Raw genomic sequence first — 12021 nt, forward strand, 5'->3', positions numbered from 1 at the left:
GAGGCGTTCTTGCCCTGCTAGGCAGGGTGCACAGGGAGTCCGTGTGTGGGTTCCGGGAGCGGGCAGCCCTGAGGGCTCACCCACCAGTGGTCCCGGGCTGTGCAGCTCCTTCAGGCAGGACCCCAGGCCCACCAGCACATAGGTGGTGTCCAGTTGCCTGGCGTACCACCTGGGCTCTGGGGGTGATCTGATGGAGCGGAGCTGCTCCCCAAGCTTCTGCTTTGTTCCCGTTAGTCTTGCTCACTCTGGCCTTGGGCTCCCCTGCAAAAGGCACCCACCCCACCGGGGAAGCTGAGAGCTGGCACAAGAGGGAAAGCCAGAGTCCGTGTGTGGACAGTGAACGGTTTATTACTGTGTGGACGTAACACGCGCTGCGCGGACAGACTGCTAACACCACGGCTGCCGGGGACAGGGCTGTGCTGGGACAGCTCCGCAGCGTGGAAGGCCACGCTGTGTCGGCTGCTCGCTGCCAGCTCAGGTGCCAACAGTGTTACCTAGGAGAAAACTTGGAAGCCATCTAATGAAGCAGGTGATCTGGGGGTGTCCTCTCTATATACCAAAGAAATGTACACTTAAATAAGCAAATAGAAAATACAAAAAAGAATAGAGCTTGTGTTCTGTGTCAAATGGACTAGAAAATCCAGGGTGGAGCCTTGTCTCCTCGTGGAGTGTTGTATCACAGGCGAGACTGCGGAGCATCCTAGCTTCCCTGGGCTCGTCGAGTGCCGAGTGCCAGCCGAGCCGCGACTCCTGGCTGTCCTTCGTGGCCAGCGCCACCTTATGTGGTGCTGATCCCACTCAGCTCCTGCCTGATGGCTGAGGGCAGGACAGGAGGTGACTCAGAAGTGGGGATGAGCCAGCTTTGTGCCTGTGGTGGGGGTCTGCTTGGTTTCTATCTGCTCCAGGGGGGCTCCTGGAAGCATCCTATCCAGGCTGCTGGAGCCTTGGGGAGAAAGCCAGCCCTTGTGGGTGTCGGTCCTTGCTGTTACCACCCCTTATTGGAGCTGGAAGGGGCTGGGAAGCTGGGGTTCATGCCTGCTCTCGCAGATGCCACGGGGCATGGCGACAGGACCCAGCTGTGGGGAGCTCTCGGCGGTGGGCATGCGTCCCTCCCTGCAGAGCCTTGGGTGGCGCTGCTGCTCTGCCTTGCCCTTGCTCTCCTCCAGGGCAGGGCAGAGCTTTCTGTCTTCTCTCAGCCCTCTAAGCCCTCCCCAGGCTTGGTCTCCCCACCTCCACTCTGCCCTGGTTCTGGTCTCTCCTCCATTCAGCCCCATGCAATTTCTGCCTCTCCTCCTCAGGCCTCTGGTACTCTCACGGTAGCCAAGCCTCTCTCTGGACAGACGTCCTTAGCTAGAGCCAACAGCCAGGGAGGTCGCAGGGTGGGCCATCAAGTAACAGGGTGTGCTGTGGGCCGGGCAGGGTGTCTCCATGCTGTCCTGTGGGTGCTCATGGTGATGGGAGGTGGGACTGAAGCCAGGCACCCTGTGGCTCCCACCACATTCCCTGTCTCCTCCCAGCCAACTCTCTTGAGATAGCACGGTGGGGCAGCCTTGCTTTTGGGCTGGTACCAGCCCCAGGTTTCTGACCCAGCTCTGACTGTGAGTGCAGAAGGGAGCCCTCCCGCCCTCCCTCCTAGGCTGGAGGGCACAGGGCAGCAGTGAAGTGGTCAACAGCACTGTCTCCTCCCTCCCTCCTTTCGTCAGTGCAATCTCCTAGACCTGGCTTCCAGTGGGACTGGACAGGTAGGACCTGAGCACTCTGCTAGCCGGGGGTAGCCTGGTATCAGGTAGGAGGCTGGGCTGTTGGCTGTTAGATCTAACAGGACCCTTGAGGAACCTCCTCTATACAAGCCCACTATTAGCTTCCACCCTTTAACTTCATAAGCCTTTCCCACCCAGAGCACTGCTGATGGCCTGGATGCCAGAGCTGAGGTAGGGGGCAGCAGGTGCAGGTTGTTCTCTGCTTGCCCTGCCCAAGCCTTCCTTTTCCTCTGGCTGAGGATCTGAGCAGGCTCTCTCAAAGGCCCTGCGAGGACCAGGACGGATGTTATGCGTGGGTCTCAGTCTTGCTCTCTGAAGCCAAAGGCTCTTTTGTGGGGAACACCCTGTCTGATCCCTAGCTCACACATTCCCTGGAGGAAAGAAGCCCCTCCCCACCACTCGTACATCAGTGATTGGAGGTGGCAGACAGGCAGTTAGGAACAGCAAAATAAATGAACAGATGATGAGGTAAGTAACAGAAGCCTAGGGCCGCCTCTAGGGCGACCTCCACAGCCACTGCCCCACGAGGCAGGGGAATGTGAAAGCTCCAGCAAAAAAGGACTCTTAGCAAGGCACTTGACAGATTTTCTGAGCCTCAGTTTCCACAGCTAGAGATGGGGTGGGGATGGGCTGCAGGGAGGACTATGCCCTCCCAGACACAGGCCAGTGGGTCGTCATGGTGCCTTTCTCGGGACCACTCATGTACCGTGCAGCACAAGTGGGGTGAGTCCCTGCTTCGTGCGGCCCCACTCACCGTCAATGATCTCCTCCTTCACCTTGTGGAGCTCTCGGACCACCTCCTCCAGGATCTCCTGCTGGGCAGAGCCTCCAGTGAAGGGACAAGCAGCTCTCCAGGGGCAGGTGTGGCTGCAGGGCACCTCACCTCAGCCAGGCCCCAGGCAGCGCTCCCCCTGGCCCTCAGTCCACACTGGCAACAGCAGGGCTGCCACAGGGAGGGACCTTACAGGCAGGCTGTGCCCACAGAGGTGGAGGTGCATTCATTCTGGTGATGGCAGGGTCTGGGGACCATGATGTACTTGGGCACACCCTTTCTTCCGCTGGCTGGCTCCCTGTCTGACTATGGTAGCCAAGCGTGGGCTCGATGACCAGAGATGGCCCAATGCCTGCTGACTGCTCCTGGCCTCTGGGAAGGCCGCTCTCACCTGTTTCATCCGGTCCAAATCTAAGGCATCCAGGGCCACATCGTTCACGCTCCCAGCAGGCTTCACCCTGGGAGAGGGATGGCAGGTCACGGAAAGGCGTGTGGCAGGGCCTGTAGATGCACTATGATGGGGGAGCAGGTACCAGAGGCCCCTGCTCAGGCCCAGCACCACCTGCTTCCTTGGCCACTCTGCTGCTCTCTTATTTTTATATTTTCAATTTTTACCTAGAGCTGCTTAAAAAGGACATGATGGCTACCCATCTCAGAGGTCCCCACAGAGCCCATGACCACATTTCCTGCCCCAAGGGTCAGGAGGAGGGGCCAACGGGACCCGAGTGTCCTTATGCAGAGGCAGCAGCCAAGGCAGACAGGGTTGGCGCCCCACTGCGTCCCTGAAGGGAACAGCTTGGCCAACACGCTCCTTGGCTGGTTCGGCCAGTGGTGGCAGCACTAAGGACACGGAGACGCGCGGCCTGCTCCACCCGAAGCCAGTGTTCCTGCAGTGAGCAGCAGCCCAGGCTGCGTTTCTCCACAAAGGTTCTGAACCAAGGACACTGATCTGCACATTGGTGCCTCTCCTACAGACCTCCTCCTTGGACACTTGGCATGATGCCGGCCTAAGTCCCTGGTCTTTCAGAATATAATCAAGGCACTGAAGACAGACATGTGGCCTAGACCCACTCCTCAGCTAATGAAGCCTGTGGTTCCAGGGAAAGGAACATGGCGTGAGCCTGGGACAGACTGTGATGTCATACTGTCCCTATCCATCGGGCCACCGATGGGTCACAGGTTAGGACCAGCTGGTGAAATTGAGGGTCACTGGAGTGTTCCACACTTCTGAGTGAACTTGAGAAAGACACGTGGTCCTGAACAAGTTTGCACGGAATTCTGGGTCCACATGGCCACATGCACCCAGGCAGAGGCCCTGAGCCCTTCTAGTAGTTGCAGACCCATGTCGGCAGTAACGGGGCGGCTGCTCCTCCTCTCTAGCCTCAGCTCTCCCACCTGTGCACTGACAGTCACCAGAATGAGTGTGCTTTGAGAGGCATAATTACTTCACATCCTCTTTGGAAAGAGGGAATACATTTGCCTTAAAGTTGGAAAGAGACCCCATTCCAACTGAGAGAGGCCTTGACAGTATTCCTGCCCAGTGAGGGCCACCTGCCACTCATGACATCACAGCCACCTGACCTCTCCTAGTAGGCAGGCCTCCTCTGCCCTGCTCCAATAACCTCTTCCAGGCTTGTCTTGCTGGGTCTTCTGCTCCTACACTCTGTAGGGACCCTGCTTGCAGAATGCCAGCTTGCAGCCAGCCTTCTCCAACCACCCTTTCTACCTTTTCTGGCCACACTGGCTGGTTCTTTACCTTGCCCTGGGGGTGGTGGTGACATTTCGGGCATTGGCCCTCTTTAATTTGGAGTGTGTCCCCAAATCCTTGCACAACAGATTCCCTCTTACCCAGGGGCCTGGCCATCCCCATCCCCTGAAGCTCCCACTCCAGAGGTCCATTCAGGAATCAGGAGCATGGCTGTCCTGATTACAGAGCCCGTGGGCAGGTCTTTCTCCAGCAGAAGTGCAGCTGACTCCTGAGATGACTCTTCTCTGTTCACCTGAACTGAGCATGGCCAAACCTGTGAGGCCAGGCTGAACTCTGACCTGCTAAGCTCCTTGCTTAATTCTCTAAACCTGGCTTCCAGTGACACCTGCTCTGTGAAAAAAGAGGTTTCTGGCACTGGAGAGAAGGCTTAGTGGTTAAGGTGCTTGCCTGCAAAGCCGAAGGACTCAGGTTCCATTCCCCAGGACCCATGTAAGCCAGATGCACAAAGTGACACATGCATCTGGAGTTTGTTTGCAGTGGCTGGAGGCCCTGGCACACCCATTGTCTCTCTGCCTGTTTCTCTCCCTCCCTCTCTCAAATACCTTTTTTTTTTTTTTTTTCCCAAACAGAGAGACTTCTTTGGATTTGGTGCAGGCACTGGAGACATTTCTTGATGTGGACTTAGTGCTAGTACTCCGGCTTCTACTGTCTTACTTTCAGCACAGCTTAGTTCTAAATGTTCTGAACTGTGGCCACACTGGCTTTTGGGAAACATTTGGGAAACACAGTCAGTGGGTCTGTGGGAAGGTGACTTGGGTGCTGCATGTGAAGGGAGGGGCTGAGGATGAACTAGAAGGGCTGGTACTGAGCAGTGTCAGGACTAGTGGGGTCCAAGAGTATAGTGACAGCTAGTGTCCGCACAGACGTCCCTGCTCTACTTCCCCGCCCTCTGGCAGCCCTGATGCTCCCGTGCTCCCCGGCCCCCTTTCCCAGGGACACTGACATGCCTCCAGCTGTATGGTTCCCCAGGTCTGAAAGAGCAGACTGGTTTCCCAGAGCAGGTTGTTAATGCATAGACACAAGACAGGGCTGACGTGTTAGTCATAGGGCAAGGGGACAGAGGAGGCCCCAGAACCTGGGCAACACACAGGCAGAGGGTCGTTGGGTACCTAGAGTGAGGCTGCGACTGGAGGGGGCTCTTAGCTTCAGGGCTCTTTGCCACAGACGGGGTTCTATAGCAATGGGATGAAAGACACATGAACTGCTGCGGTGACCGCCTCTGCCCGCCAGTGCACGGCTCAGCCCTTCCCGGGGCGGCTTACCTGGACAGCAGCGAGGACACGGGTTTCTCCACCGAGTTGCTCCGCTCCCAGGGCTTCCGGCCAGCCTCTGCCAATTCATTTCATGGTGAAGAGTCACAGACCCGAGAAGGCTCAGTGCCAACCACCCCAACACTCTGTCAGGAGACTACCTGGGATAAGGTCCTGGCAGGAAGGTCTGCTCAAAGTGGAGCTGGGCCCCCTTAGCCAGGGAGCCCCTAGAGGGCTGTAGGCGGCCCCACTGTCGCCCCATCATCCTCATTCCTTGAGAAGACCCAATTGAGTCCTCTAATAATGGCAGGGGTTCTCCATGAAGCCCAGCTCAGCTGGTAGAGTAGTGATTTCAGTTATAGGGTAAGCAGGCAAGGGTGCCACCTTCCAACATTCCCACTCCAGGCTTGTCTCCTCATTGGCTCTGGGGCAGCCTTCCACTTGCACCTGTGGTGACTAAAGGCTTCCAAGTCTCTCACCCATCCTGGGCCTGGAAGCTGGTTTTCCTTTCCTGAGTTAAGTGGTCCAGGTTGGGTGTCCCTCATCTGAAAGGTGGGTCTAGAAAGTTCAGATCTTGGAACATTTTGGATTTTTGGATTAGGGATGATCAACCAGTATGAGGTTACCATCTTCCAATTCTGAGTCACCAATGTGGATGACAGAGGCAGAAGACAAACTCCCAGGAATGGTGTGGTGGCCATTCTGCCCTAAGCTGAACCCTGCAGCCCGCCCTCAGGTCCAAAGCAGGTCTTTTCAGAGGCACCATCTGGGACATGCACTGGGCCTACAGTTCCCTGGGACCACAGCCGCATGCCCGGATGTGGCAGAGCACCTAACCAGAGGGAGTGTCAGGCTCTTAATGTGGGGAAGCCCTCAGCCTAGTTAGTAAGTAAACAAAGGCCGTAACTTTGACCAAGAGTCTGAAGGGCTTGGTCAATCAACACCCCAGGCAGAGTCCTAGAAGAAAGGAAGCAGACGAGCCAATATGTGTGCTGGTGCACGTGTGCGTATAGCCACGGCTCTGTGAGGGAAAACAGCTGGCAAGAGCCGTCCACCTAGGTGGGACAACCTGGCTCCCTCTGCCTTTTACCATGCCAGGAGCTCCAGGCCTGGGATGAAGCTGACCCTGAGCAAGTGCTGGTTGAATGACCGGATGGCCAGTGCCTGGGCCTTCATCCATGGCTAAGCCTCATCACACTCCCTCTGTTCCTGCCAGTTTCCATCTGACCTGTGTAACTGGGATAGGGGTAAGACTGAGCTATGAACTCTGTAGCACCAATCTAGAGGGCATCACATAGGTCACAAATTGACATTGAATATCCTCTTGGCCAGGGGTGTGGCTCAGTGGTAGCTCATTAGCATAGCATGTGTTGAGGCTGTGGGTCAGGTCCCCAGCACTGCAGAAGGAAACCTTAACCACAAAGCCCCCTGAGGCCAGCTCCTCCTGCCCAAGCCCTGCCTGGTCTCCACTGCAAACGGGGCTCCGAGTGCCTTTCCTCAGTGCACCAGCATGCTGCAGAAAAGGGCAGGTCCGACAGCTGCTGTGTCCTTGGGGTCAGCTTGTTCAGGCAGCCCAGCTGGCTCTTCAGGCTCTTGGGGGAGGAGTGGGCACTGAGGAGCTGGGCCTCTGCAGGCCTGAGCTTGTCTGCGTACACAGTGCAGAGCCATCAACTGACCTCATAAGTCTGCTAAGGCCAAGGACCCTCTTACCTGAGGAGTTAGGTGGCTGGCCGGTGGCTCGGGTCCCTGGGGATGGGGAGGTGCTAGGATCTTCCTAAAATGAGAGGGAGGGGGGTGCTGTTCCTTTAGGCTGCTAGAAAGGCTTCTTGGGGAGAGGGCAAGACATGTTTGGACTGGGGTCATTTGTGAAGCTGGTTTTCCAGATGTCCTCAACGAGCACATGCCATTAGTGGATGTCAGCTATCACCATTAAAGGAGGACGCCACACGGAGGCAGGAGTTCACCAGGACAAGGCAGCTGAAGGAAGGGCAGCTTTTTTGTCTAACTTCCTTCTGGCTTCCACACGTGCCTGGGCCCCAGCCCCGCCCACACGTTTCTCTAGCACGCTGCGGAGGTGACCTGGCTTCGCACTCGAGCACTCACTTCTTGCTGTGGTGCGCTTCCGTCTCACTGTCCTCATGAGGGTCACAAGTTTAAGGCCATTCTCATCTAGATAGCACATTTTGAGTCTAACCTGGTCTATATGAGACTCTGTCTCCAAAAATAACAAAAAACAATTAGAATTTTAGCATGGTACAGTGGTGCTTTCATAGCTGCAAGGCCCGAGGGAGCAGCTGGGACCTAGAAATGTGGGCTACAAAACACACATGTAAGCTGGGTATGGTGGCACACGCCTTTAATCCCAGCACTTGAGAGGTAGCGGTAAGAGGATCACCGTAAGTTTGAGGCCACCCTGAGAATACATGGTGAACTCCAGGTCAGCTTGGGCTAGAGTGAGACCCTACCTTAAAAAAAAACAACCAAAAACCCCCACAAATGTGAATCAGGTGTGGTGGCTCAGGCTTTAATCCTAGCACTAGGGAGCAGAGAGAGGAGGATTGCTGTGAGTTTGAGGCCAGCCTAGGCTATAGAGTGAGGACCAGGGGAGCCAGGGGTAGAGTGATAATCTGCCTCGGGGGAAAAAAAAAAACCAACCAACCAAACTAAAGACCAAAAAACAAAAACAACAACAAAAAAACACCACCAGAAAAAATAACCCAAACAAACAAACAACCCACTGCTACTGAATTCCACATATAAAAGATAGGTTATATAAATGAACACAAGAGGCTGGGCAAGAGCCCCCCAAACAGGCAAGAATCAAGCTATCATGGGCACATGTAGAATAATTAAAATAATTTGACTGCAGCTCAGACGGTAGCATAAATGGAGTCCCAAGTTTCATCTCCTGTATCACATAAACTAGGCCTGGTGGCACATGTCTGAGGTCCAAAGTACTCAGGACAAGGCAGGAGGAGTGGAAGCTCAAGGCCACTCTCAGCTATACAGCACACTGGAGGCCAGCCAGGTCTATATGAAATCCTGTGTCTGTCTGTCTGTCTGTCTCTCTCTCTCTCTCACACACACACACAAAATTTAGCATGGTATGGTGGTGCCTACCAGTAATATTAGCACTTGGGAGGTAAAGGCAGGAGAATCAAGAGTTGAAGACCAGCCTAGGCTACATGAGACCCTGTCTCAAGCAAAGCAAAACAAAAATTAGTTTTCTTTCATGTTACAATTAAAAAAAAATCCATGGGGCTGGAGAGATGGCTTAGCAGTTATGGTGCATGCCTGTGAAGTCTAAGGATCCAGGTTCAATTCCCTAGTACCCACGTAAGCCAGATGCACAAGGTGGCACATGCATCTGGAGTTCGTTTAGTGGCTGGAGCCCCTGTGCCCATTCCCTCTCCCTCTCTCTCCCCCTTTCATTCTCAAAAAAAAAAAAAAAAAAAAAAAAAAAATCTTTGTCACATGAACTTCAATTCACTTTTGGGTGGGAAGGGGCTTTCTTACATGCTTCTTGTTAGCTGCAGGCTATGACACTCAGAGCTTAGCGAGCGGTTTGGGGGGTGGGTTTGGTCCTTACAGAAGTTACATAGATGGCCATGGCCCCCAAGGGGCAGGGTACCCATTCTAGTCTGGTGACTCAGATTTGGGGCTCCCTTTCTTCTTCTTTCCTTCCTTCTTTTTTTTTTTCTTCTTCCTTTTTTTGGGGTTTTCAAGGTATGGCTTCACTCTAGTCCAGTCTGACCTGGAATTCACTATGGAGTCTCAGGGTAGCCTTGAACTCACAGCAATCCTCCTACCTCTGCTTCCCGAGTGCTGGGATTAGAGGCTTGTGCCACCATCCCTGGCACTGTTATTTTGGTTTTTTGAGGTACAGTCTTGCTGTAGCCCAGAGTGACTTGGAATTTACTATGTAGTCTCAGGGTGACCTCAAACTCACAGAGATCCTCTTACATCTGCCTCTTAAGTGCTGGGATTAAAGACATGCACCACCATATCAGGCTCTTTTGTTTCCTCCCTCCCTCCCTTTCTAAATAACTCATTTGGTCTCCCTTCATTATGCACCTAGTATTTGTGCACTGAAGGGACTTTGGAAACTACTGAAAACCACAGAGAACCAAACACAGCTGACCATCAATGTGTCCCTCACACAGCACCTGCCTGGAACTTAAGCAGTCCCTGCCTTTTAGAGGCAAGCCCCAGGGTGTGAAGGGTCCAGCTGGACAAAAAGCAGCAGTGACCAGAATCCAATGATGAGAGGAAGCTGGGTGTGCTGGTACACACCTATAATCCTGGCTACTTGGCTGGCAGAGGCAGAAGAATTGCCTCTGTTTTAATCCAGCCTAGGTTACATAGGATGCTTGGTCTCAGAAAACACTAAAAAAAAATCAAAGATAAAAAGTGGAAAACAGGGTCTGAGGTACAGTGTTCCACCCTAGGGTTGAAGGTTTTAAGAACATGTCCACTTTTAGAAACCTTGGCATCTACTCCTGTACTATGTACGGCCCAAGGTGCTCAGGAGCCAGGGCTGTGTAGTACCAGAGGCCAGACACTTAGGAAAACACAGCTGTGCCAGTAAGAATGAGGCCACTAAGCACCAATGCACCTTGCCTAACTAACTACTTTGTGGCTCCTGGCCATGTAGGCTTCTGCACTTCTAAAATTGTGTGATGACTCCACAAGTGTGTGAGACATAGGACAATGGAGAGGTGAGGGCGTAGCCTGGCCCCTGCAATCTGTAGGGCAATCTTACTGTGTGAAAGACTTGATGGAAGCCAGGATGAAGCTTGGGAAAAAGGCATAAGCCTTCCTAGCCTGGGGACCAGGAGTTGACTTTTTAGGTAGTAAAGTTTATGCAGAAGTCTAGGCCAAGTGGAGCAAGATGGTGGGTCCAGGAAACTGTTTAGCCAGGTCTAGTGAAGCTGCATGGGTAGGAATGAGAGCAGAAAGGCTAGGAGGGGCCCAGCAAACCCAGCCTCCTTGCCGGCTCACCAGACAGGAAAGATGAGACAGGAAGTGGGCACTGGCCCCTGGCAGCTGTATCTCTTCTCTGGTTCTGCCTCTGAGGTGAAACCTTTATGTCATCTGTACTTAGAGCCTAGGTTCAGTAGTGCAGCAGGAGTCTAATTTAAAATTTTTTTTTGTTATTTTTATTTATTTATTTGAGAGCGACAGAGAGAGAGAGAGAGCAAAAGGCAGATAGAGACAGGGAGAGAGAATGGGCACGCCAGGGCCTCCAGCCACTGCAAACGAATTCCACATGCGTGTGCCCCCTTGTGCATCTGGCTAATGTGTGTCCTGGGGAACTGAGCCTCGAACTGGGGTCCTTAGGTTTCACAGGCAAGCGCTTAACCGCTAAGCCATCTCTCCAGCCCAGGTGTCTAATTTTTAGTAAATAAGGTTTAAAATTCATGGCTTCCATCTGACTTTCCCTACAGGTGCACTCTGATCCCCCAATCCCTTGATGAAGCCTCCTTGTGCAGAATGTCCTGCCAGGGGGCAGGCCTGGGTCCCCAGAGCTCCAGGCTTCCGTCACGGCACTCTTGGGTGGCTCTGCTGGGCTGCAGATCCAAGGGTGGAACAGTGCCTGGTCAGAGTGTGCTCAGAAGTGTGGGCTGGTCTGGACCTGCCCATCAAGAGCTCTCCTATAGGTCACCTGCTGGAATACCTCCAAACCAGGTGTCCAGTGTTCCAAGGCCTTTCAAATAGACTTGCTTATAATGGGGTGAGTAGAAGGGGGTGGGTGGGAGTCATGATGCCTACCGTTTGGCTCTCGTCTTCCTTTCTGTCAGCGGGTTTGTCTGTCTGCGAGGCTGCTTTTCTCCTAGACATCGGGGAGGAAGAAGACATGTCAGCTTCCTAAAGCTTTACACTAACCCAGAGGCCCAGCTGCCTCCATCCACAGCCACCTGGTCCTCAGTGCACCGTGTGGGAATCGGGATGTCTACGTGAAGGAGCCAACTGCCCAGGCATCTCTCTGCTCAGGAGTCAAGCCTGGGGGAGCACGGCCTTCTGTGCTCACCCGTGACCTGGACCGGGACTCAAAACCGGTCTGGGCAGGAAGGAGGGGTTTGGATGCTCCTGTGTGCTCAGCTCAGCTAGGGATGCCCGTATTACCCAAGAGGGAGGAAGCTGGCTGTGCCCAGTCCAGGTCTCCCAGCACACATGTGGTCTACTCCTGTGGGACAGACTGGTGCCCCTGTGGGCTGCAGTGTTTTGGGTTGGGGCTGCTCAGAGGCTTCTGCAGAAAGCTAGCTGGTTAGGGCAAGCTGGCCCCGGCACACGGTAGAAGGGAGGACGACACTATCCCCTGTCACCATCATGTCTTTGACCTCAGCAGCCTCTTTGCCAGTTGAGAACACCCAGAACATGACAGACCAGGATAGCGCTAGGGCTGCCCTGTACTCAGTTCACCCACTTCCCCCATGAAAACGAGCGTCCTTAGCATGGCTCCAAAACCTT

General features: G+C 54.1%; 1 protein-coding gene across 5 annotated transcripts in view; it reads right to left on the bottom strand.

The window, feature by feature from the left end:
* Positions 1–328: 328 nt before the first annotated feature.
* Evl (Enah/Vasp-like) overlaps positions 329–12021 on the bottom strand; it is a 127191-nt gene continuing 115498 nt past the window's right edge. For 2 of the 5 annotated variants that reach the window (XM_045154303.1, XM_045154301.1), the window contains exons 8-14: positions 11323–11383; positions 7261–7324; positions 5563–5629; positions 5410–5472; positions 2924–2990; positions 2515–2627; positions 329–816 (exon numbers count right to left, since the gene is read on the bottom strand). In XM_045154303.1, the coding sequence (XP_045010238.1) occupies positions 2517–2627; positions 2924–2990; positions 5410–5472; positions 5563–5629; positions 7261–7324; positions 11323–11383 (433 nt within the window). In that variant the 3' untranslated portion in view covers positions 329–816; positions 2515–2516. The remainder of the gene's footprint in view (positions 817–2514; positions 2628–2923; positions 2991–5409; positions 5473–5562; positions 5630–7260; positions 7325–11322; positions 11384–12021) is intronic. The other 3 variants (XM_045154302.1, XM_045154304.1, XM_004665596.2) reach the window with 3 other exon arrangements.

Source organism: Jaculus jaculus, chromosome 7 (assembly GCF_020740685.1).
Source record: "Jaculus jaculus isolate mJacJac1 chromosome 7, mJacJac1.mat.Y.cur, whole genome shotgun sequence".
In the NCBI taxonomy this organism is placed as follows: domain Eukaryota; kingdom Metazoa; phylum Chordata; class Mammalia; order Rodentia; family Dipodidae; genus Jaculus; species Jaculus jaculus.